Source organism: Corvus brachyrhynchos, unplaced genomic scaffold (genome assembly GCF_000691975.1).
Source record: "Corvus brachyrhynchos isolate BGI_N302 unplaced genomic scaffold, ASM69197v1 scaffold72, whole genome shotgun sequence".
In the NCBI taxonomy this organism is placed as follows: Eukaryota; Metazoa; Chordata; class Aves; order Passeriformes; family Corvidae; genus Corvus; species Corvus brachyrhynchos.
Genome location: NW_008236763.1, coordinates 602,239 through 628,379, shown reverse-complemented (window position 1 = coordinate 628,379; position 26,141 = coordinate 602,239). Strand labels below are relative to the sequence as shown.

Sequence of the window (26,141 nt, the reverse complement as noted above, 5' to 3'; positions counted from 1 at the left end):
ACTTGAGAGGTAGCACTAAAGAGAGTCAGTTAGCTTGGGTATTTGCAAAGGCACTAGCAATGAGCAGCATATATTTAGCAAAATCGCCTTTGCATAAAAATTAACATTCTGATTATCTAGTATTTAAATAAACTGTGCTTATAAGTAACTTTGTGCATCCTTTAGTTCCTCAGACTGCTTTGAATGTTTCTCCTAAGATCTAATTCGGATCAGTGGATAGGTTCTCTAAAATAATTGTTTTCTTCTACCTCCTGTGTTCTGGATTCAATTCAGGTTAGATCAGAATTGTAATTTTAGCTGGCTTAGGGTGAGGTGGATGCAGTTCATTTGCCATAGCACATGTAAGAGGTTAAAAAAAAGTGTGATAAATTCTGAATTTGTACTGATCTTGTTTTAAAAGGGATTTAAAACTGTGGATCATGCAATTTTTTCCTAATTGGGCTTCTTTAGCTGAAATATGATCAGTGTAATGCAGCTGTTTTAAGTCTGTGATGAAAGGCAGCTTAGTGTTCTTTAAAATGTTCTCCAGCTGACAGCTGTTCTGTAGCTCTGCACGAACCATTAGCCAGTTATCTGTATTGACAGAAAATTATTCAGCATGATTTTATCTGTGGGGAAATAGTCTTCAGGCCACAAATATGACCAACCTTCGTGTTCTGACTTTAAGTCTAGACTGTGAATGTGCAGTAATACAGAATTTTCTTTCCTGGGCTTGTGCATTGTGCTGTTTAACCAGTACTGCTGATTGCAATTCCCTTGGAGGTTGTACAGCTAGTGCAACAGCACAGTGACTTGATATGACCCCCAAAAATGTCATTAGAAAAAAAAAAGTGAAATTGAAATTCATCTGAATCCTGAAAATAGCTTTTGTCTGGTGGCTCTGAAATTTCAATATTTTGGAAACTGAAAGAGAAATTTGATTCTGGAGCTGTGGAGGTGGTTGAGATGCAGAGGATTCCCTTCTTTGCAAGATGAAAGAGTTACTGGTATATGCTGCATTTTGTACCTGAAATGTTTGCAAACTGGTGAAGAGTCATGACTAATTTATAGCTGCATGTGTTGAATGATGATGACTATGCTTATTTTTGCTCTAAGTCCTAGAAAACACCTTACATATCAGTAAAATACTGGCACGTAATTTCAGGCCGAACTAGGGATATTTGAATACTGCAAGATGATGAATTTTACCTGAGGCTGAAAAAAAAAATTGAATTCTACATTTCATGAAGTATTGCTACTTAAATATTGATTTTTTTCTTTTTTTCTAGTGATGTGTGAAAACTTGACAATTTGAACTCAACATTAAAAAATGAATGCTTGATGGCTTCTTTTGTCTGCCAGGCTGAGGTGTAAAGGATAACTTGTATGTGGAAGCAGTTGCTAAAGGGTGTTTTTTGAGCCAGTGCGATGTAGCTTGAGTAATTCAGCTCTGGCAGGTTGCTGCTCCTGTGACCTGGTGTACTCCTGTGTATTTTCCAGAGAGCTCTTTCCGCTGTGTGGATGCCCTTTATAGAAAGGGAGATGCTCGTCTTCCACTGTGCACAGTGGGTTTTTCCATTCCCTGGCAGGGCCTGGGGGAACGGTCACCGGTCATAGAAGGGTGCTGGTGTTGTGTTTTCTATTTCTCATAAACTTCACTTACCAATTCCTTGGAAACTGGGCAAATTTGAGATAAGGAGTCTTTTTGCAGGTTTATTCCAGGTGGTTGCTTGAAAAGTAAATGACAGCTACATTTATTTCAAATCGCTCCTTTGGTGGGGTGGGTGTTGTGGTTTGCATATGCAGTTGTGGGTTTATTCTAGGACAACTCGTGTGATTTGTTTTGAGCTCCATTAGTTAAGCTTTATATTTCACACTTTACCTTTATAAATATGTAGCATTTATTTTTGCTTGATGTTTATCAAGAACTATGCATACTCACTTTTAAATGGAATCGGGAGTTCACCTGAATCAAAAACACAGCAGGAAAATCAACCAGTATTGTCCTTGTATGACTCTTTACATTCCGTACTTTCCCCGTATTTGTTGTCTTGAGTCAAGTGTTGATTTCACATCCTCTCTTTCTCCTCCTCCTTCCTTTTGGACAGACCAGAGCTTTATAAGTTGCATAAGGAATTAATTCAGAAAATATAATTTTACAGTACAAAATATATACGTGCGTGTGTATATAGATATTTTTAGTTGCTGAGTAGGATTAAATAAGTTCTCATGGGCTCTTAAGAAGAAATACTATTTGTATGTACAAAGTTTCTGCTAAAGGGACAAGTTTTGGTAACTTGGAAGCTACGTATCATTTGTTCACATGCATTTTTGTATAACAGAACTTGGGGATTGGATGTGATTTACTGAAGAAATTTAATTTCAGCTTCAATTATGATTGACAACAGTCATAATTGATTTTATTAGGCACAAGTCTTGGATTTTTGTATGGACTTAAACCCTGAAAATAGTATTTTGAGCATAGCATTTTTTGATCAAGTGTGGGGTATGAAAGTATGTTTAGGAGTTGTGATAGTATTTATAAGTACTCTTCTCTCCAGAGTTTTACTGCATAATTATGTTTAAGAGCACTTTAGACAGCAGAGTCATAAACATTTCTCTTTTTTTCGACAAGATTGTCCTTTACTGTGTGGACAAGACTCATATTTTAAACATTTTCTGCAGAAACCAACAGTTGTGTAAATATGTGGGGATTTTGGGTGGTGTGCAGGTTATGGACCAGGATACCTAGAAATCATTTTCATTGGTGAAATGGTGTTGCCTGTGACTCAATGTCTAAATAACTCCATCTAGAATAAGTGTGGATTTGAAGACGTTCATAAAAAGTTGGTTTTGTTAATTTGGTTACTCTCTGTTGCAGTTCTGCCTTTGACACAAAAACTGGTTTGCGTGTGGCTGTGAAGAAGCTCTCCCGGCCATTCCAGTCCATCATCCACGCCAAGAGGACCTACCGGGAACTGCGGCTGCTCAAGCACATGAAACATGAAAATGTGAGTTGAGGGAGAGGGTAGGAAATGCTTTTCTGAAGCTGGACCGAGCATCCATCAGGATTGCATTTAAATATCTTGTTGCGTGTTTTTTTCCTAATGCTAAATGCAAAGCTTGCGGTAGTCCAAGGGCTTACAGCTGTGGAAAATCATGCAGAATAACAAAACCAACCCCAAAAATCCCCACAATAACTAATTTTTTATTAAAAAAATCTTAATATTTTCTAGAATAATCTCAAAATTGTTATTTAGCAAGTTCATAAGGATTTGGGGCACAGGTGGTGTCACTTACATTCTCCTGGTTACTAGTAGTAAACTGCAGTTTTTGTTGTGTTAAGCATTTATTTAAAGAAAGAAAATCCCAAAGCTTGTTTTTAGTGTCTTCTGGAGTGTTTCTAATAATTTTTTTTGCCTTGCCTGTTTTAGAAAGTTATGAAGCAGACATTCACTAGATTGCTGTGGGTAAAATAGGGAGGAAAAAAGGGGTGGTGATGAAGGGGTGGAAATGAGATGGCTGTTCATACAAGCCATCCACTTAAATCATCAACAAGGAAACAAACCAGAAGTGTGGCAAATGTTATGTTGAACTATTTTTTGGTAAAACTTCCATTTGGTATAGAAGACAATTGCCTGACCAGTCTCCTCTGTCTATGACATTACCATGCCAACATATTTATACTGCATGGTGTTGGGAGCAAATTCTATGTGCAGTGGAGTGAAAATTCTCATAACGAGCTCTTGGTAGAGCTGTCAGAGCATCAAGAAGAAAGGAAGGCTCTTGATTTCTTTTGTCCCAGCAAACTCTGACTTGACAGAAGGGCGATACTCTTTGGACATGAGCTGAGCAAAGCCAGGACGTTTACCTAGCACAAAAAGCCAAGCAAGCATAGTTTCATTTTAAGGAGCTCCTTGGCTGGTCTGTTCAGAGCTTCTGCTGTGGCACCAATGGTTATGTGGTGTGGTTTCTAACCACTGCAATCAGCAGCTGGTATCCCATAAATCATCTTGATGTTTTTAGTGTGGCTCACATCACAGGAACTTCTGATGCATGTGTGTTACTGTCAGTAATTCTTCCTGTGTGATACCATTGTCTCAGCAGTAGAGGTAACTTTTGATCCTGCTTACTATCCATAGAACTCTCAAGTGCTTTGGGTTGGAAGGGTCCTTAAGATCATCCAGTGCCACCCCCTGCCATGAACTGGGACACTTTCCACTGGACCAAGTTGCTCCAAGCCCCATCCAACCTGGCCTTGGACATTTCTAGGGATGGGGCAGCCACAGCTGCTCTGGAAATCCATTCCAGGGCCTCGCCACCCTCAGAGGGGAGAATTTCTTCCTAATATCTAATGTAAATCTACCCTTTTTCAGTGGAAAGCCACTACCCCTTGTCCTATCATGACATGCCCTTGTGAAAAACCTCAGTAGTACCCAGGAATTTCTTTCTGGACCTTTTCTCATAGCTGAGATATTCTTCAAACAGGAAAGCTTTGATTTATCTGTTGACACACAAAAAAAGGCTAATCAGGCAATGAAAATTAGTTTGTGACTACAGCTGTCTGAGATTCATTAATATGTTTTGATTGGCATTGCAAAGAGCCTATATAGCTTTAAGAGTAAGGAATAAAAGGAAGTTAAGTCATTTTTATAGAGAGAGATATATATTATCAGTTCATCACACCATCATTTATCTGCGGGAGGTTTATCTAGGTTGTGATTTAAAAATCCTGCAGATGCAGAGATGATCAGGCCTGGTTCAGGCAGGCATATTAGTGCTATTGTCCTGACTATTCAGATCTCAGTTTTGAAGAAAAGCATTTGGTTTTATGTGGCACAGAACACACCAGCAAGTGTGGAAGATGTGGTGGTTTGAGGGACTTGAGCATAAGGTGGTTTTTCATATCCTGTATCTAGTTCATGATGATCTTGAGCAAATAAATGGAGCTGCAGAGCACTCACATGTCTGCATCAGGTTTTGAAATTCTAGGAGGCCTCGTTAGCTTGCATAAAGCACAACTCTGAACAGATGGAAATTAAACATCTACTGGAATAAGTACTTCAATGCCACAAAGGATCTTAGTAACTGTATCAGAGTATGCTATAAATATATTTCACAGCTTTTCTCTTCACTGTTTTCTTTTTAGGTGATTGGCTTGTTGGATGTGTTCACCCCTGCCAAATCACTAGAAGAATTCAATGATGTGTAGGTAACTTCTCTGAAGATTGCAAAAGAATATCTTTTGTATCTCCTCATGCCTCCCAGATTATGACAGAAATATTTGTCTCTTTAATTTGTCTGCCATCATTCACAAATAATCCTGAATTCCAGCACAAAGTTACAGTATATCCTAAGGTATTGGACTTGCCAGACTTGTCCACTTGCTGTGTTTTACTGCCCAGTGCTGTTGGAATCACTGGATTAATTTCCTACATTACTTAGAGTGTCATGGTCTATGTTTCATTCAACAACGTGCTTTGGGACAGTCAGCCCTGCCACTGGAGATTTATAGGGGAATTTTTATCCTAATCCTATTCAAGAGATTGCTTCACAGCCCACGTGTTTGCTTTGTTCACAGGTACTTGGTGACACACCTCATGGGAGCAGATCTAAACAACATTGTGAAATGCCAGAAGCTCACTGATGACCACGTGCAGTTTCTCATTTACCAGATCCTTCGGGGACTGAAGGTGAGTGACCCTGTCGTCCCTGAATGGTGACAGCTCATCGTGGGGGGTGGAAGTTCCTGGTCAATGTTACATCATCAGAGATTCAGATGACTACAATCTGGGGCTTCTATAACTTCCCTAAAGTATTGCAGGATAAGATTTTATTTTTGTTCTTTCACTTCTGCCTCTCTGGAGCTCTGCATCAGTAAGGTTACCTATCATTTTTATGTGCTCCTATGGGCAGAGTCTGGGAGATGATGAACTGTGATGCCCTCTAACCTGCTCTGGCTATGAATTTTCCATTTCTTCAGTTTTGTTTACTTGTGTTGTTCTGCTCGGGTGGCAGAACTCCTGGGTGTTCCTAAGGAGAGGCAAACTGGAACACCCACCTGCTTGAAACCCACAGACACACAGCTGGTTCCTTCTGCAGACAGACTGTAGCATCTGAATTGTGTGGGCTGGGGTAGGGCAGTATTTTCTAGGGAAGAGATGAGGAGGTGGCTACTTGGACTGTTACATAAATTTTGTCACCTTATTTTACAGTACATCCATTCAGCTGACATAATACACAGGGTGAGTATTCTAAGATTATTTCCTGTAGTGAAAGAATATCTTTAAAAAATGAAGCATAGAATTTTACAACGTAGCACCAAGAGAAACAAGAAAAAATTTTCTGAGAATTATTTTTGGTTAAATAGTAAAAAGATTGAACAGGGGAAGTGGTTGTCAAGATCCATAATTTCTTTTCCTTTTTGAAATAGCTTTTCTATTAAATATAAATATGCAGCACCAGTGTTGCAATAAGCCTTTATACATTTGTGCTTATATGTGACACCTCTGAGAACCACGGGAGAGATATGTGACTCTGTGATAAAATAATTTATCCAAAGTTAGTAGTTGCACTCAGTTAGAATCTGTATTTTTATCTCCATTTACAATTTTACCTACTTCAGACTTGTGAAACAACACATATACCACTGTTAATGTTGATGTTTAATTTTTTAGGATTTAAAACCTAGTAACCTAGCTGTTAATGAAGACTGTGAGCTAAAGGTAATGTAATTTAAAAAATCTGATTTGTTTGATTGAGATTTGAGTGAGTGCCATGCGAATGTCCCTTGCAACTAAAGTGTCAGAATAATTCCTTTTGAAAATACTTTTGTAGAAAAGCAATAATGTGCTTCCCAGCTGTAAAGAGTTGTAAGGATGTGGTTTTTGTACCTATTCCTGTTTTTAGTGATCATCATGAAAGCGAAGAGTTAACAGCTTTAGTATGTGTTTGCTTGTTTTGGAAACAAGATACCCAGACATGATGCTGATTGTCAAGTCCTATGCTGTTCTAGCCTAGTGTCTTTTCACAGGTTGTGAAATTCAGTTTCATAATATGTTTTTGCAGCTCTTCCACCTCTCCTCTCCCCAGTTCAGTGATTGCCTGGTTGGTTGTGCTGGGTTGTTTGCACTGTTGCCCTGCAGTAGTTGGTGTGTTCTGTGTTGTGTAGATCCTGGATTTCGGCCTGGCCCGGCACACGGATGATGAGATGACCGGGTACGTGGCCACCCGGTGGTACAGGGCTCCTGAGATCATGCTGAACTGGATGCATTACAACCAGACAGGTAATGCCTTAGGCCAGCACAAGACTTTTCTGTTTTGTCAAGTTTCTGAATTGTGGGGGGTAAAAAACAGAGGTTGTCCTTGCACGTGCTCCCTTTCATCTGATTGCATAAATTGGCACTCTTGGTAATTGTGCTTCAGAATTGGTATTTGAACCACAGTCTGTCAGATGGAAGTTAAGAATCACTGTAGTAACATTCACAAGACTTCTTTAAATTGTAACCTTTGAAACTGCAATCAGCAAAATATTGTCAGCACTTAGCCCTTGCTTTTCCTAGCAGAGTGGTTTTTAAAATAAGTGACTGGAATGTATCTGGTTGAGGAGAATGTCTGGAGCTATAGCGCGAAGAAATGATAAAAAGTGTATAAATCTCCCATTCTTTCCTCTCCTGTTAGCCACTTCTTCACAGATTTATCTTCCTCACAGTTTCCAGTATCTTCTCTCCAGCAGTATTTGCAGATCAGGCACAGAGAAGAAAATCAAAGTCTGAGAATAGGTCTTGTACAGGAGAGCACCAAAGAAATGTGCGACCCCAATTTCATATATCACTACCTTATCTTTCTCTTTTCCCCTCCTGCACCTATATGGCTTGTCTTGTATCTTCAGTGTAATAGTTGGTGGTGGTTTGGGTAGAATTTATGTAAGTCTACATGCAAATCCATTCCTCAGAGCCCTCTTGAACAGGTTTCTTCCTCTTGGATGGTTTAGATTCATCCCCAGCTCTTTGGTGTTCAGGTCATGCTATAGTCTGGAAAGAAGAGTTGCCTGATCTTGAATTCTGTTATTTGTACAAGTTTTAGATGACACAGAACAGTATCAGTTAGCTTGCAATGTATTTCAGACTGCTTCAATGCCTAAGACTATTTAAGGATGGAGTTGTTGGCACTGGTTGGATGGGGTGATTCTGCTGAGACTGTATTTTTATGCATCATGTTTTGTTTTCTGTTTTATTTTGTTCAGTTGATATTTGGTCAGTGGGATGCATTATGGCTGAACTGTTGACTGGAAGAACATTGTTCCCTGGCACAGACCGTATCCTTTAGAAATAATTTCTTTTTTGAAATTGAAATTAGATCTTCCTTTTCCCATAATTGATGAGAAAAGAAGTTCTGGGTTTAGTTATGGACTTTGTTTTTAAATTAATGGCTTCTTTTACTCACAGTACAAGGAGGCAAGTTCTTGATTTTGCTGCACATCTGTTTCCCTTTATTGTCTGTTGTCATCACTAGATTTACATACTGTTTGTATCTGGGAGTTACTTTCCTTTAAGTTTATTTAAATTTATTTGTTGAGTTTGTAGCTAATACTTGCATGGATGTCTGCCAAGAATCCTCTCATGCTTCAGGTTTCTTGTAAATGTGAAGCATCCCTTCTGGCCTCTCTTCTTTTTATCCTGGAGGTATCCTGGCTGTGAAAGCAGGGGGTTTGCAGATTCTTTAGTGCCAAGGTTCTCATTAAAATTGCTCTGAAATGTTTAAGTTCCATTTCCATGCTTGACTGTAAACAGACTGTGGACCTTCTTTCACAGTGTGCTCGTACTGGTGTGAAAAATCAAGCTTGAATAAGATCTTTCCAAAGTATTTTTTTTTCCTTTATCAAAGTGGACTGGGTAGGACACTTTGGCAAATTTATGAGCGGACTTTGTGAGATTTGGTCATATTTTCCCCAGGAAATTGGAAGTGAGACTTGATGCAAATTGTTAAAATTTTTGTTCAGCCACACAAGATAGGGGTGTAATTTACTACTGGCAAGATTTTTCATTGCCTAGAAATTGGGCTTTTATTTGCCAGAGAAAATTACATCGCCCACCTTTTACCAAAGTTTATTATTTCAACCACTGTTTGTTTATTTTAATAACTTTTGTTAATTTGTTAGTATCTATGTCAGTTAATTCAAGTATGTTAGCTCTTGATGAAAAGAAAGCTGGTATTGGAATTGCTGCCTTTTGTTTAATGTTACCTCCAGAAACCATCTGGATTCCAAAACTCACTCCTAAGGAGAAGCTCTCATTCCAGCTCTTACAGTGTCACCTCCCTTTTGGATGTGCTTTAACTTTATCCTCTCCTCTTTTTCTGCTTGACTCCATCTCATAATTTCTCTCTAAATTTGTCGAATTTGTTGTACTGTACTGTGTAGTCATCTCTGCTGTATTTTTCTATTGTCAGAGACAGAAACTGAATTAAACAAAAGCTGGTATATTTTTATCTGTTGATTCAGCATGTGTAGGTTGGTTTGGACAGCTTTTTTTTGTTTCTTTTAAGAAAAACTGAGATACCAGGAATTGTTCATTCAAACAAAGCAAAAGTCTTGAAGCTGTTGCCATTATTTGACCCTAGCAACAGTGACACTTTAGATTTTAAAGAACTTGACACTTGCAACTAAAATATTTGCTAATAGGATTTGCAATGTGTAAGAAATGCTGCATGATTTTATTTTGTGATTTTTGTGAATTGAACAAAATGGTGATTTTTCCAAGTTTGAGAAGTTTTTTTCTCCAACTCTGTTCTTAGTTGTAAATTAAAGCCACTAATATCTGCAGTGCAAAATGAAGTTTACTCCTAGGATCTAATTTGTTTGCTTTATCATAATAAGGTACTTCACTAATTTATCTCTCCCAGCAGATGCTTGTGATGATTTACTTTAAATGCTCAATTTCTTTCGCAAATGGCAGTAATGCTTTTTAATTAAATGCTTTTTCTGTTCTGAGTTGCTTAGATTTAAGAAAAACAGACCCAATCCTTTCCCATCTTAAACAAAACTCTGTAGTACTGTAATTCTTCCAGTCCTTCTGTGTGGTTCCCCACTTTGTCTGTGCTTTTTGATCATGAGATTAAAACTAAAAGGGGAGCAGGGCTGGTTCTGAATCTTGTTTGTGCATGGAACACTTACCCAAGGATTAGAAAGGACCCAGGCTGGCAGCTTTCACTCCAGTTTTGCTGACATCTAAAGATAGTAAGCAGAATTAAGATGGGTCAGTTCTAGTTACTTCCTGTCTTGGAAGGCTCTTTGAAATCTTTATATATGCATTATTTTAGGAGAAAGTTGAAGGAGTTTTCCAGGTTCAGATCCTGTTGGGTAGTTGTGGGCTCTTAATAATTTCATTGTACCCACGGATTGCAGAGGCTCTTGTTCCTCCTGTAGTGTCACTGTGCAGCTGCTGACTTACTGACTTTGGAATTAGTATTAACATGAATAACTCAAGGTATGTTTGCCTTGTCTCCAGTTGCCAAGGATGTGGTATATCCAAATCCACTGCAGTTCCACAAAATTCCCTGTGCACTTGGAGGCAATACGTGATTTTGTGTTGCTGGAAACTGCTCCTGTTTGACAACTGAAAATTTGAGATAGTTCTTGCTTTTTGGTTTCAAGATGTAAATTTTCTCAACGCTGTAGCTTTACATTTCCAAAATTAGAGTGACAGAATATGTAATGGCTTCCCAGGATGATCATCCCCGCTGTTCAGATGGTTCTCTTGTTTGAAGTGTTGGTCCCTTTCAGCAAGGATGTAGCAGAAATGCTCTGATGTTATTTACAGTCCATCACATATTTCTTTGTACAGCCTGGGGATGCACCTGTTCAGTACAGGTAAGCTGTAAGCTCCTTTAATCAGGTAAGTAATAAAGTTGTACTCTGAAATGATGATCTTCAATGCTGTCTGTGATGATTATGCCACTGAGAAATTAATATTGAGTTTAAACTCTAAATCTGTAGAGATTCTGAACACAGCTGTAATTGTCTTAAAGCAAGAATTGAGATACTCCTACCAAAAAACCCCTGTGTTTAATTTGGGCTTAGCTCTGCCGGATTGCTGAAGTACTTCTAATTTACAACGGAATGTAAGGTAATTGAATTATTCCTGTTGTAATCTATGGGTAGAAGTATTTGGATGAAAGATGGATTTCTAATACTGGTAAAATCTGTGCCAGGAGGCAGAGAAGGGATCAAGACTGTGGGAAAGAAGTCAGAGACCAAAAATGAGGTGATGAAAATCAGAGTCCTTCAGGCACTGGACTCTGATCCTTGTGAGTCCTTTCCAACTCAACATATTCTGTGATTCTGTGCATGGGAGGCTTAGCTGAGGCTTTCTTGTTGGTGTATGTGTCTTATGCCAAGATCAGTTTCTGTTAAACACATATATTAAATTTTTACAGCTCTTGTAATGTGAATGATTCATACAAGTAAGTAGGAAAGTTGACTTTGTTTGACAATTTGACTTGCATAAAATCATATAAAGTAAAAATAAGAATATCTAGATTTTTCTTGTGCTAGTTTAACTTTTTCTGTATGTTTTAAGTTGACTGTTTTCCTTTAAACTCCGAAGAGTGTTTTTATTACTATTTTTATTCGGTAGTATGAGACTTCCATGATAACTAACTAGTCTGAAATTCCATATTCTTCTGATACACCTTATTCTTGCTTGTGGTGGCAGCTAAAACAACTTTGACCTTTGCTTTGCCTGGATAAGCTCTTACAGTCTTGTGAGATTTGCTGCTGGTGGTGATGGCAGGTTATTTTCTGACTTTTAGAATCCTTCATCAGTCCTTGGGAGTACCTTGAAGATGGCACTTGGGGTTTGCATGCTGTGCTTTCCTTCTCCATGCACTTGTGGTGGTGTTTTTCTTCTGCTTTGCATTTACTAACTCTCTTTCCTGTCTTTAATTGCTTGTGGCTCATTTCTCTGGGATGTGATGGGTCCTCTAGTTAAAGAATGTTTCAGCAGGCCTAAAACCAGAAGCAGGGTTGGGTTTTGGCCTGGCTGTGACAGTGCCAGTTCCATATTCTGTGGTTTTTCTTGTTTATCTGAGAAGTATCTTCCAGTAGCAAACAGGACAGCAAGATTGTTGGCACACCTGTGCACAGGCTTTTAAATGCCTTTAAAATAACTTAAATATTTAAACTGAGCTATGGCATGTTAGCATTCTAAAATTTGCACTTCAACTGTTGCTTGTACAAGAATAAGTGAAAGATGTAAGAACTATTTTAAATAGCTCTGAAGAAAATCTAATTTAAATGAGCCAGTTGTGGTTAGTAGAGTGTCCTTTGCTAATTCTCCTACAGCGGTGGATATTCTGATTTCATTTTCAGCATTGCCAGTTCAGAGTTAGCAATTCAGCTATGCTAAATACAACTAAATATTGGATTTACTCTTAGATTTTGAGTGTTTTGAGTAGCTAGAAGTTTGCCAAGTAACTTGACAAGTGAGAAATTAATTCAGCTGTTCTGACAAAGTGCTATTTCCAGGGCTCTTAATTAATTTGATATATAAAACTTTAGGCCAAAGTTTACCTCAAAAGGTGAAGGTTTTAGCAAAGCACTGATGATTTCCTGTATATAGAGTTTGCCAGTATTGCAGGAACTCTTTTTTTTCTAGTTTTTTTTTTTAAACAGGTGACAGTTTTTGAAGTTCTTGTAGTACTCAAAAGATACTCTAAGAAGGAACTGCAGCTGTATCTTAAGCCCTCAGGAAGGCATTGATCCCAGAAAAGAAGATTGTCTAAAAAAAAATTCTGTAACTACTTTGGTGTCATTTTAAAGGCAAATACAAACATTACAGACAGTCTGACATCCCTGTGGAGGATGATCCAGGGAAGAAGGGAGATTATGCGTTGATGGTTTTAAAAAGGATACTTTGTGTCTCCTTAGTGTCTTGAGACTTAGACGTAAAACAGTGTCTTTGATGGATTTTTCCCCCCCTCAGTTGTGTGTTTTGTCACCTAGGCCTTGTTAAAGGGGACAGCTCAGACTGGCTTGTGGCCTGCTGGGAGCTCTGTTCCTGGTAAACATTCTTTCCCTCTGCAGTGTCCAATCCTGAGAGCTTTCCACAGAGATGTATTAAACCTGAGCCCATGTTCTGTTTCTCCCTGCTGCTCCAGCCAGGTCTGTAGGGCAGAAGGGGTGTTCAGGTTCTTTGATCCCCCTGCCCTGATGGTCCCCAGGAGGTTCCAGGGCAGGGCCCTGTGCCAGCTGCAGCAGCTCAGCTGCCCTGGCCATGGGCAGGGTGTGCCCATGGTGAAGTGATGCTGTAGGGTACGAGCAGGGTCCAGTCATTTCCTTACCTTCTGAGTTTTACAAGTGGCTGAATTAGCCTGGAAGGTGTTCACAAAAAGCCTTGACTTTCTTCTTAATATGAGTGCCTACCCTTTTCAGCCTTCTGCTTTACTTCAGCTGTCACTAATGCAACCTAATCCTGCTAACTGCAGCTTGGTGTGGGGCCTGAGGGGGTGAAGGGAGCATGGAGATTCAGCCTTTGCCAGTGGGGCAAAAGATTTCTGCTCCCAAATAGTTCAGGACTCAGTGCCCGATTCAATGCATGTGGGGTATCTGTAGACAAGATGTTCAATCTGTCTGATACAGAGAGAGCTCAGCTATATTCAGTTGTAAACAAGAGGAATGAATATGGTTTGCCTAAAATAGCTTTTCAGTCAAGGCCTTGGCAGGAATTAATTTTCAACATTAATAGGGTGATGTGTTGCGCTTTTCATTTTGATTTCTCCCAGCATTTTCCTTTATGGTCCATCATTAGATATTGATCAGTTGAAGCTCATTTTGAGACTCGTTGGAACCCCAGGGCCTGAGCTTTTGAAGAAAATCTCCTCAGAGTCTGTGAGTTTACACTTTGATTGTAATATCTCCCCTTTCAGAAGTCCCAAGTTTGTGTGTTGTTCTCCTGTAGTCTATCTGTAGAATGTGTTGGGATTTATTTTCTGTTATTTTTCTTCCTTTGTAATTCTTTGCTCTTGGATGGCTTTAAGTTCTTATGCTTTGTGTATTTGATCTTTATTCCTCTTACCTCTGCCCATGGTATGATTTCATCCTTTCATTTTCTCATTTTACTGCTTCGTGACTTTTCTCTCAGTTTATGGGTTTATGCTTTGTGATCCCAGGTGTTACTGGGGAAGTATTTTTCACAGCTAAGAGCTTGAGGCTTGTCTCAGTTATTATTTCTTCAGATTGTGTACCCAGGGGTCTTTCTAAATAGGAGCAGGTGTGTTATCTTCTAAACACACACAGTCCCTTCTGTAGTGTGATTAATTTCTGAAACACTGCTGCCACTATCTTTGTTTTTGTAGCATAAAATGCCTTTTAGGTGCCGTTCTGTAGCAGCTATTGCAGGGCACACAGTAGAGTCTGCTGAGCATATAAACTACTTGTGCTATGTAGGATGTTGCTGTATGGGGCCCTTTTACCAAGGGAACAGCAAAAAGGCTTCCTGCAGTCCCCGTTTGGGAGGGTGACCTCTAGTACAGCACAGCAAGTGGCTGAAAATAATCCTGAATTGTGAACTTGTGCAAAGACAGTGTGAAATGGCCTTTAATTCTACCTGTTCCTGAAGGTAGAGTGAATAAATCAGTGCCAGGGATTAGCAGGTGAATGCACAGTGAGCACTGAGGTCACTGCTGTTTGTGAGGTGCAGCAGAGGATCAGAGCTGTGGAAAGTGGTGATAAGATTATGTTGTGCTGCTGCTTAATGTTCTTGTAACAGTGACTGTAAATACAAATGTGAGATTAGCCTTGAATAACACCTGCTGAAGGTACATGTGCAGTGCAAATTGGAATAAATTGGTCAACTTGCTGGATATCCCGTCAATGTAAAAAGCCCTGGGATGTTCCACCTTTGGAGAGGTTAGAGCTGAATAACCCAGACTGATTTGGTTGCCCTGTGAACTGACCTTAAGGCTGCTCTGGTGTTTGAAGTACAGGGGATTAGCAAGAGACAGAAGGTGGAAGGTTGACTAAATTAAGCAAAAGATTAATTTGCATATGTAAGTTGAAGTGGGTCTTTTTTTAACTATTATTGCACAATAAAAATAATAATTGCTCTTATCCAGGTCTGAAACAAGAGTCTGTTTAAAAAAAAAAAAAACCAAAAAGCAGTAAAATACTTTTTCTTCTCTTTTTTTTTTTTTTTTTCCCTTGTATGGGGAAAGCAAAACTCTTGAATGTTTGATGGTTTTTAGTGTGTCACTATAACAAATTCTGGTTTTCTGCTGCATTACTTTACTTACTCTCACTTTCCCTGTTCACTGATACCTGCTAACTCTGTTTTATGCAATGATAATGTTTTGCTAATTTTGCATTTAATGCCTTCTGTCACCCAGCCCATGTCAAAGGGCACTCAGAGCTGTTCAGAAGGTGTCAGTTGTGAGCCAGTTTCACTTTGCACCACAAGAAACTTAAGCACTTTCTATGCAGCAAGAAAAAAAAAAGCTGGTAACCAGTGCAGAGGGTACAGTTTTTGTTTCTGTTTCAATTTTTGTCCATTTTCCTGAAGCTATCTGTAGCTGCACAGCACAGGGAAAAATGTTGTGGAGTAGCCTCTGCCAAAGGAAACGTCTACTCTGATGGCTTAAAACTGCTGGGAAATGTGAACACAACCTTGTTGTAGTGTAATGCTACTTCCATCGGACAGAAGTACTTTCTGTACTGGCAGTTACCAACTGAGCAGTGATTCTCCATTGCTTTAAGTGTTCACTCGTGTAATTGCTGAACATTTCACAGGTAGTTGAAAAAATTAGTGGACCCTGCCTGTATGGCTTTTGCCTTGTGGTTTGCAGAAGAGATGCTTTTGTGTGCGACTGTTTTCTGTTTGAAATGGTTTTTGCACTGTTTTTAACAAAGCCCTTGACGAGGCACTTAAGATATTAACCAGCTTCAGCAGATCATGCGTCTGACGGGAACGCCCCCTGCATATCTCATTAACAGGATGCCCAGCCGCGAGGTGAGATCTGAGCAGATGAAGGGGGTTTGCAGGGCAGGGCTTCACTCTGAGTGTTCACCACTTCTGGAAATGAAATGCTTGCATGTGGCATGGGGTGGGCAATTAACTACCTGCTCTTCCGCAAGATTTTTGTTCTAAATGAAGATGTGAGATTTGTACAGTGCGTGCTCAACCACAGACTTGTGAGCCTTGGGAGAGCCTGGCTGTGAGTTGGTTTCGCAGTGTCTGCTGTGTTGTGCAGCTCAGCAAAGGACAGCAGGCTGCACCCAGCCTTGCTGGGACACCAGGGAATCGGCTCTTCCTGCACCTCTCTGCTTTCCAGTCTTACTTTACCACAAGTAATGTCAGCTCTTCCTCTGTCTTGAGTGCCTTAGTTGGGACAGGATAATGCTGATGTGCTTAGTGTCAGAGTAAGCAAGGAGACAGACCATAATAACCAGTGCTTCAGGATGGTTGAAAAGTACTTGGTCTTTCTGCTGGATATTGTCTGATACTTCAACAGAGCATTTATTTCCACAGGCAAGAAACTACATCCAGTCTTTGTCTTACATGCCGAAAATGAACTTTGAAAACGTGTTTATTGGTGCCAATCCCCTGGGTAAGACTTGCTTATTAAATTCTCCTGAAACTGAAGCTAGCATGTCCTGGGACACAAAGATTCCCAAAGCTTTGTTCTGACTGCAGCAGTACTGCAGAACAGGGTTATATTTATGAAGGATGTGTAGGCTGAGGGTGTAAGTGGAAGAAAATGGTGGATGATGGGTGGGTCCTGAGAAACTACAGATTCCTCATATGTGTTGGGCTTTTAGAAGCTTTACATTTCAGAGGAGAGTCACACAGCTCGTGTGAGAAATCCTCTCTGTCTGGTTCTCTTTGCAGCCGTGGACTTGCTGGAGAAGATGCTGGTCCTGGACACAGACAAACGCATCACAGCTGCAGAGGCGCTGGCCCACGCCTACTTTGCCCAGTACCACGACCCAGATGATGAACCCGTGGCAGATCCCTATGACCAGTCCTTTGAAAGCAGAGAACTTGAGATTGAAGAATGGAAAAGTGAGTCTGGGGGAGGGGAGAGAGAGCCAGTCAGCTTCTCTTGCGGTTGTAGAGTCATAGAATATCCTGAGTTGGAAGGAACCCACAGGGATCACCAAGTCCAACTCCTGGCCCTGCACAGACACCCCAACAATCCCACCCTGTGCATCCCTGAGAGTGTTGTCCAAATTCTGGAGCTCTGGCAGCCTCGGGGCCGTGCCCATTCCCTGGGGAGCCTGGGCAGTGCCCAGCACCCTCTGGGGGAAGAACCTTTCCCTGATACCCAACCTAAACCTCCCTGACACAGCTCCATCCTCTCCCTTGGGTCCTGTCCCTGCTCACAGAGAGCAGAGATTGGAGCCTGCCCCTCTCAGACCTTGATGAGTCTTCCCTCAGTCTTCTCTCCATCCCTTGAGCTGAGGTTCAACTAAGCCATGGTTAGAGGCACAAAAGAAAGTGATAGAAATGTGAGCATCCTGTTGATCCTGAGGTCCTTACACTGAGTGAATCTACCACATGCTGTGCACATATTTAGCATAGTCCCTGGTAACTAATTACTACTAGAAGCATACAAACATATCTTTGTTTTCAAACTTACATCTCCTCAACGCTCTAGAAGTATCTTTTATTGTGTATGTTAGTCTCTGAGAGTGGTGTAACCATTCTTTTCTTCTTTGTCTTAATTAAACAATACTTTTTGTTTAAAATAGTGTTAGAATATTTGAGATTGCAGGTTTTCTTGCATGAAGGTGTCTAGTAGTGCTATCATAGTCCTGCTGCTAAGTTTCTGTCCCACTTTTCCCCCCAGGCCTGACTTATGATGAAGTAATCAGCTTTGTGCCACCCCCGCTTGACCAAGAGGAGATGGAGTCCTGAGAAACTGCTCTCTTCTGTTTGTCCCACTTCACTGTGAAGGGAAGGCCTTTTCATAGGGACTCTCCGATTATCGTTCAAGTGCCTCATCACAACAATATTCTCCTTAGTGGAGGGGTTTTGTGTGTGTTGAACTGGGGAGGGAGGGGGGAGGGAAGAAAGCTGAGTCTATGTAAACATGCTGCATGCTCTTGTATTCTGTGTACAGCCTGGGGCAAGCCTCTGGAGACCTGTTCTGACTGCACTTAGTTCTTCCAGAGTAACAGTGCACCACCAGTTTGCACTGCTGGGGCAAAGTGGGGAAGGTGACAGTTCAAGGTTTGGTTGCAATCATTGCCATTTATCAATTCTCCTACAACTGAGTAACCTCAAAGTAATGAAAGTTGGTTTATAGGCTTAGAGGGTCCTCTGTTTTCTTCGGACTGAAGGTGGGGTTGAGGGATGTCCTTGTTCAATGCCAGGTGTCTGATTTACATCCAGATCTTCCTGGTACAGCAGAGTGTGGAGGCCTTCCAGTGTCTGATTCTTGGAACACGAAAAGATGATGTTTGAAACTGTAAATATGTTTGTGCCTTAAATGAATGGGGAGAGAGGGGAAAGGAAGTCTGGGGTGGAAATCTGACCCACTGTTCTTGAGGGTGAAGGCTCCCAGGTAGCCAGGCATGAACTCAATGTAATTGGGAAGTAACTTTGAGGCAACAACTTCAACCCCTGGATTGGGTATTCCTGTGTTTTACCCTTTCCTCCTCCTCTTGTTCTGAGGCTTCTCAGCATTATCTCCCAGGAGACAGAGGTTGGGGAAGATCCTTGCTAGCCACACATTTGTGTATTCTGTTCCTTACAAGGTGGTGTGTTTTTGCATGTTGTAGCTGTATGTGCATGTAGAGCTGCTTGATTTTTGTCCTTACTTTTTGGGGATGGCACTGGAGGCAGTTCAATCATCAGTGAAATGTTTACTGAGTACCTCAGGCAGTGCCATAAAATCACAGCACCCTTCCTCCTGTGCTGCAGCTCCTTGTGAAATACCTGCCATTCTAGAGGCTTCAACGAGGGAAGGATGTCATATCCAGCACCTTTTTCTTTGTTCTGACCTTCTCTCTGCAGAGGAGGAGAGCTTGGACTGGAGGGTTTCTTGTGAGATCAAAAATGTAAAAAATGTTCTTTAAAGAAATGACTATAGTATCTTGTGCCAGAACTTAAGTTATTTCCTGAAAAGATTTTTTTTTTTTTTAGAAGTATTGGAATCCAAAGCAAAGAAATAAGCATGCATAAACACACAATCACCCTTTCACTGTCTATATCTATAAATACAAATATTTATATACATAAAACTAACATTTACTAGAAGGTTTTTTTATCCTCTCACATAAGAGCTTCTTGGCTATTTCTTAGCAGGTTGATCTCTGCCCGAGGAAACATGAGAAGGGAGTATGTTTGAATACAAACGTGGTTCAAATATTTTGTATTTTCCAGGACTCTGCATGAGTGAAGTGCCCAGAGTTAGAGACTGGCAGGAGGGGAGGTTTCTCAGCATGTTTGTGTGCTCCATCTGTAGCTGGGGAGCTCAGGAGCCCAATTTTAGGGCTTCTGGAGGAAACATTTTTAGACTTTAATTTGTCGCAGGCATCCTGTGTGGGCAATGTACCCGTGTATGTGAGGAGAAAGGCTTTTGCAGTATTTTGTATTCTTGTTACCTGTGGGGCAGAGAGTGTTTTTGTAGTGTTTTTGCCCCATGTTTGAAGAGGCAGCACAAAGGGATGGGACGTGGATGACAAAGCCATTGATTCTTCCCAGGCTACTTCCCAGTGATCTCTTCAGGCCAAACGTTTATTAAAGGTCTGGGCTGAGATGAAGAGAGCAGCTCTGTTGTGCTCTAGGATAAAACTCTCCACAGCCCAACAAAATCAAGACAAAAACCCTCCCTTTTCTGCTGGGCCATCAGTCTGGGTATTCAAATGAAAATGTAGATATACTATGTAAACCTACAGCAAGATTATTTTTATCAGCCGTTTTATGTGTAGATGCTACAGTGTGATTTCATGCGGAAATATTGCTAAAGATTTTTAAAAACTATCGGTGTTGTGTGGGTGTGGGTGTGTCTGTGTGTGTGAATGGTTCATTGGAGTCTGTCCTCTGAGGGAGCCCCTGGGGCACAAACTCCCTGCTGCCAGTGCCGTGCTGCTCAGCTGCCTGGGCAGGAGCTGCACCCAGAAGACAAGATCTGCTATTTTGTTCCTATCCATGGATTTTGCTGTAATTGGTTATGCCAGATAAGATGTCACAATACCACTGGTTAAAAATAAAATCTATTTTTCAGATTTACTGCACTGCTGGTACTTGGAAACCTCCTGCACTAAAGTGTTGAGTTTTAGCATGGTGTGAATTTCTCTGCTGTGCTGTGGGGGATCCGGGGTGTGATGGCTGGGGTGGGGGACAAGGCCACACCTTGGTGGCTGACTCTGCTCCCATGGGGCTTCCTGTCCGTGTTTGCCCCAAGTGAGCTCTTTGCTACAAAAATAATTTGATTATGACCCTGATTACTGGACACAGACACACCCCCAGCTTTTATTTTCTGTTTCGTGCAGGGTTGCACTAATTCAACACAAACAGAACAACATCCTGCTGCTTACCTGGCCCTGGGACCCTCCTGCAGCAGGACTGGGTTGTGCTTGTTTGCTGCTTATAAGTGTTTGCTTTTTTCCTCTGCAGCTGCCATCTAGTTGGTGGTGGAAAGATCACCACAGTGGAGCTTTTCCAACTCCTCTTGTCTATCAGTGTCACTCCGTCAGAAGAACTTGGGTTCACCAGAGCTGTTCTTCACACTCACACAGCCCACAATCACTGAAGTTCTAGGCCATGATGAACCAAGGGAGGTGGTGCTGATCCCAGTCAGGCAGTTGATCCCCACTCCCACAGCAGCTGATTTGAGAAAAGATAAAGAACAGTGCTGGGGGGGTTCTCTCAGCTCCGTGAGCCTTCCTCTTCACTTTGCTGTCTGCTGGCTTCAGGAGGGGGGGACCAGTCATGTGTTGGTTTCTGGGAGAAAAAAAAATAATTCCGAACACCCAAGACTTACAATTCCAGAATGTGGTCAGTTACAATATATCCTGATCAGCAAAAAAAAAAAAAACAACCTAGAATCAGTGAGAATTGAACTGGGGAAAAAATATAAACTACATCTATAAAATCAAATTACTTGACTCATGAAGCTTAACAGTCAGGGTGCAATTCTTGCAAATTATTGTCCAACTGTGCTCCAGTCAGTGATGGGGCCATCACAGGTGTGAACAACATGCTGGGAGTTTGGGTAGGCCCATGATGAAATGTTTATTACTAGAAGGGAAGCATGGTCAAAATTGTAGCCCTGGTTGTCACCCCCAGCTGCACTGTAGAGAGTGCCTGGAGAAGGATTTTTGAGTCATGCCGCCACTTCTTTTTGTGGACTTGGCAGAGTTGGGCTCACAGTAAGACTTGATCTTGAAGGTCTTTTCCAGCCTCAAGGTTTTCATGATTCTTAAGTTCCCTGTTTGATTTGGTCACTGAAGTTAACTCATCTTTGTACAGCCCAGACATGCCCCAGCTATTCAGGACTCCCTAATTGGGTGCTGATTGCTTGCATGTGCACAAGCAGCTGAGCAAGGGTTGTGTTCATCAAATAACCCAGGAGTTACATGTTTGCTTAAGGACCAGGAGGTTTTGCTGTGCCACCTCTTGCTCACAGGTGTATTTATAGACCCAGCCAAGCTGTGGTTTGTTTCCAGGCTGTGCTGCTGCTGCAGCCAGGGCTGATCTACTCAGATATGGCCATAGTGCCTTGTCCTTGGTTTGTGTTTTATGAACAGCGGGCTCTACTGTGGCTGCTTGAAGAGCATAAGGGCCAATGCAGTGGTGGCACATAACGCAGGCACAGTGATTTTTTTCCCACCCCCCAGATTGTGTTTTTTCTGTAGGGACACTTTGCAGGTGACCTGTATGAAAGGAGCACAGGCTCTGGGCAGGGTGGAGGGCTGGTGGGATAGAACACTGTGCAAGCAGCTGGGCTGGCTTGGTAAGGCTCGGCTTAGTCACTTCCTTTGGGGAGTGGGGAGGATGCACCTCCTGTGTGGGAGCCCCACCTGAGCCTCCTAATGCTGGAGTGAAACGTTGAGGTGCTCCAGGAATGGACCTGCTCGTGGGCTGGGTTTGCTGGTCTGGTTGGTCACAGCAGTGAACATGGGCTTTGTTTTGTCCAAGAAGGCCCAGGAAGGGATTGGAGCTGCTGCAGGAGATGAAACCGAACCCAGCAAAGCCTGGGGCACAAACCGTTCTCGGGCCGTTCCCATCTCCCAGCTGCTCCTGAACCTCCTCGCAGCAGTCACTTGGAGAACCTCAGCCTCCTTTCAGCACCTCCCCACCCTGCTGGGAAGCCAGGCTTGGATGAAAATCGCCATCGCTGTGACCCCCTGGTGTCCTTTGTCACGAGCCTTGAGTTGTCCATCGACTTTGAAAGAAGAACGTCCCTGCGTGTCTGACGCGATGCTGTGGCTTGTCCCTCGGATTCCCCGGCTCGACGAGTCCTTACTCATCCCCTTGTTTAGAGGAGGGATCTCATGCGTCCCTCTCCGAGCCGTGTGAGGATATTTCTCGGCTGATGGAGCAGCAGAGCGAGAGCTGTGGATGACAGGGGCTCCCAGAGGCGTGCCCGAGCGGGGCTGGGTGCTCCCCTCCTGCAGCGGAGCCCAGAGGCACCTGTACAACACCGAGGCGTGTCAGGAAATCTGATGCCTCACCTCTGTCAATGTGGAGGCGGAGGGAGGAGGGCCCAAAGACATGTCCCTTCACGCTCGCAACAGCTGAAAACAGAGAAGGAAACTTGCTAGAGCCTTTTTTACCAGCGCAGGAAGCCTCCCTGTCCCGCTCTCACCCCAGAAGCCCTCCCGTACTCCACTACTCTGGGGGGGTGGCTGTCCCACACCCGTCGGGCGATGAACATCGCAAGGAGAAGAGGCTTTTACAGACAGGAGGTGAACAACACGCTCTGGGAGCTGCCAAGGAAATACACATCCCTCCACCCGCTGGGGTCCGGGGCCTACGGCTCGGTGTGGTGAGTGGGGTCCTGCTCGCACCGCCCGCGGCAGCGCGGGGCGGGCTGGGGGTGTTTGAAGTTCCGTGCCGGGGGGGAAACGAGGAGGTGCTTGGCAGCACCCCTCCATTAAGGAAGGACATTTGCATGTGTGATAGAGGCAGGCTGTCTCCTGCTCCAGCGCAGGGCTGGAGACTCGCTCGCTTGAAGAAAATATTTCCCCCTTTGGCCATCCCGGGTGGGCAGGGCAGGGGTGCCGGGGCAGCCTGGAGCGTCACCTCGGCACTGGGGTCAGGCAGCTTTTGAGCTGCTTTGGAGTCGAGCTTGCATTACGGTTCCTGTCTGGCAGCAGAGGCAGGAGGCGGGGGGAATACCTGGGTGTCTGGAAGAGATCTGTAGGTGATTACAGAGGTGGGAGCTGGAATAGGCTGTCCTTGCTGCTCAGTCCCAGGCAGCTGATGCTGGGCTGCCTGGGGGAAGCAGCTGGACAGTACAACCCCCACCCTGATGCCGTTTCCAGCTTGAAATCATAAAGTGGATAGAAATTACTGTAAACCAGGATCAGTAACAGGCTGGGACTTCCTTCATGGCTGATGATAATCCCCAGCCTACAAGAGAGCAGCAGGAGCTGCTGTTAATTATTCAGCCGGGCAAAGGTGCCTGAAGCAAGAGCAAACACAAGTCAGACATTTCTGGATTTACACTGACGAACCAGAGATGGGCAGTTCTGAAAGGTTAAATATTAAACAGTCCATTGATAGTATCTGAGCAGAGCTAATTTCATAACATGCTGAGCTAAAAATAATAATAAAAAAGGTGTGTCTGTTTTCATAGGTGTTGGGCAAAGTCTGGCCTGCCACTGGAACTAATCCTGAAACCCTGGTGCCCAGGTTTTGTCCTTTCCCCCAGTTTCCAATTTACAGAGAGGTGCCCACTTGGCTGCCCAGGTGCATTTATGCTTCTTAGATTCTTAAGTAAGTCCTGCAAAATCAGGCAAGATTAGACTTGACTTTTAATTTATATTTGTACAGTGTTCCCTGATTTTTATCACAGAGAAAATCAGGAAGAAAAATAAAGACAGGACCAAAAAAAAAAAGGGAGAGAGAAATCCTTTCAAAATTTCCTTGCCCACAAAAAAAAAAAAAAAAAAAAAAAAAAAAAAAAAAAAAAAAAGTCAAAAATCAAAAGAAATCTTTAGTGGTCCCTGTAAAACTCTCGGATGCTCTGGAACTCTCAAGGAGGGAGGGAGAGGAGGGTGTTGAAGCAGCCCGGGGGTCCGTGGTGGTTTTGAATGGACAGAGCTCAGCAGGGAGGGCTCGGTGCCGATTCCTGTACAAAGCTGAGGCAGAAAGTGTGGAGTTAGGATTTGCTGTCCTCTGCTGGGAATTGCTGGGAAACTTTCCTATTGCAGCGTTCTGCAGCAGCGGCTTTTACACCTTCCTGAGCAGCTGAGAAAGTAACTCAGGAGGAACAGCAAAGGCTTGTTTCTCCCCTTATTAATTTGCCAAAATGTGCGGTGATTTGGCTTCCAGCTGAATGTAATTGTGAAGGAAGAATCTTCTGACCCCTCCAACGCTGGTCTAGCCGATCCCTGCCAGCCAAGGCAGGGACACAGCTCTGCCTACCCGAGGTCACCCCGAACTGCATCTGTTCACTAAATCTGTGCTGGGGAGAACACGGTGGCATCTCCCAGCTGCACCGACTGAACTGGCTCTGGGCTGTGATTATGGCAAGGCTGCAAGCAGCGCTGTCTGTGCTGTGCAGGCTGAAGCTCCACCACCAGCTCTCCTGTGTTGGGTACTGGGGTTAGGTGCTCTGTAGGTCAGCAGCTGGGAGGGCAGGTAAGAACATGGACCCTCAGACTGGGAAATCTGCCTTGCATTTTGCAGTTTGACTCCCTGGTTAGAGTTCCTTCCTCTTATTTTCCTGGCTTCTCAAAAAACTTTGCACAGTGCTGTCCCCTCTGCTGACATCTGCTGAAGTCCTGAACTGAGACAAAATCTCACTAAGAGTCCTCTTCTGATACCCTGCAGCATCTTCAGTGCTTCAGCTGCTTTGTGTAGCTGTTCCTGCATTTCCTTTGCTTCCCCTGACTCAGTATGTGCCAGTGCAAGGCTGGAGGATGGGATTGAACATGATGATTTACAGCTCTTCTGTTCCCATGGGAGATGGGATAGGGATTTATGAAGCAGTGGGAGCTGCTCTGGGAATCCACAGTGGGATTTGGCAGGGAAAACCGTTTTTTTCATCTGTTTGCCTCTTGGGAGGGGGTCAAGGAGGGGCTGAGACACGCCTGGAAAACACCACTGAGAATCCTGAATGACAGCTGTCTGTCTGAGCACCTCCCTTCCCAGCTGGAACGTGGGGCCTCCTTTGCAATCTGAGCAAGAGCCTCCAGAGGAAGAGGAACTGTCACAGAATTGCCGTGTCCAGCTGCAAACAGCAAATGTGACCAGCAGGAACACCACAGCGAGTCTGTAGCAATGGCTGCTGTACCGTGTTTTCATCAGCTTTAGAGAAGAGTCTCCTTTTCAGCCAGACCTGCTCTTACACAGAAGCAAATGTGTAGCACCAAGGATTCTGAACACAGCAGAATTAATTGCAGCAGCATTTTCAACATGTGGCATCCACTGTCTTTGCTCCAGAATCCAGTGAAGGCAGCTGGCCTGCCCTAAAATACAATAACCTCCAAGCAGATGGCAAAGCAGAAATCTCCATTATCTTTATTCCCTTATCTCCATGCAATAGGGAAGGAGAAGGCAAAGTTAGAACTAATTCTGACCTCTAACCACTTGTTTCCCTTTTCTCGAAGCTCTGGTGCCTCCAGCTTGTTTCTGCAGGTTAAAGGGAATAAAGATGAGCCACTCATGCTTTCCTTGGTGTCCCACCTTTGCTGCCCAAAGCCACACAGGGTAACATCTCTGTGTGCAGAGCTCCACTGAGCTCCTCAAAGGGCCTTTCTCTGCTGTCCTTCCGCGGGCACAGGAATTAACTCTTCTCTAGATGACCTTTGGGGTTGTAGAATCTGTTCAAACATACTGCTGACATCAGAATGGTTTTTAATTTGCCTGCTGCAGTTCAGCCATAGACAAGAAGACGGGGGAGAAAGTGGCCATCAAGAAACTCTGCCGCCCATTCCAGTCAGAGATCTTTGCCAAGAGAGCCTACAGAGAGCTGATGCTGTTGAAGCA

At 42.9% G+C, this 26,141-nt stretch overlaps 2 protein-coding genes across 2 annotated transcripts in view; both read left to right on the top strand.

Annotated features, from left to right (window-relative positions):
* Positions 1-2,830: 2,830 nt before the first annotated feature.
* LOC103625345 (mitogen-activated protein kinase 14) lies at positions 2,831-20,210 on the top strand. Its single transcript, XM_017727187.1, has 11 exons — positions 2,831-2,990; positions 5,129-5,187; positions 5,561-5,672; positions 6,195-6,224; positions 6,657-6,704; positions 7,151-7,265; positions 8,225-8,296; positions 13,788-13,867; positions 16,503-16,581; positions 16,863-17,036; positions 17,824-20,210. The coding sequence occupies exons 1-11, from the start codon at positions 2,976-2,978 to the stop codon at positions 17,889-17,891; spliced, it is 852 nt and encodes a 283-aa protein (XP_017582676.1). The 5' UTR covers positions 2,831-2,975; the 3' UTR covers positions 17,892-20,210.
* A 1,774-nt stretch (positions 20,211-21,984) lies between these two features.
* LOC103625286 (mitogen-activated protein kinase 13) overlaps positions 21,985-26,141 on the top strand; it is a 14,759-nt gene continuing 10,602 nt past the window's right edge. The window contains exons 1-2 of the mRNA XM_008644692.2: positions 21,985-22,971; positions 26,028-26,141. Of these exons, the coding sequence (XP_008642914.1) occupies positions 22,853-22,971; positions 26,028-26,141 (233 nt within the window). The 5' untranslated portion in view covers positions 21,985-22,852. The remainder of the gene's footprint in view (positions 22,972-26,027) is intronic.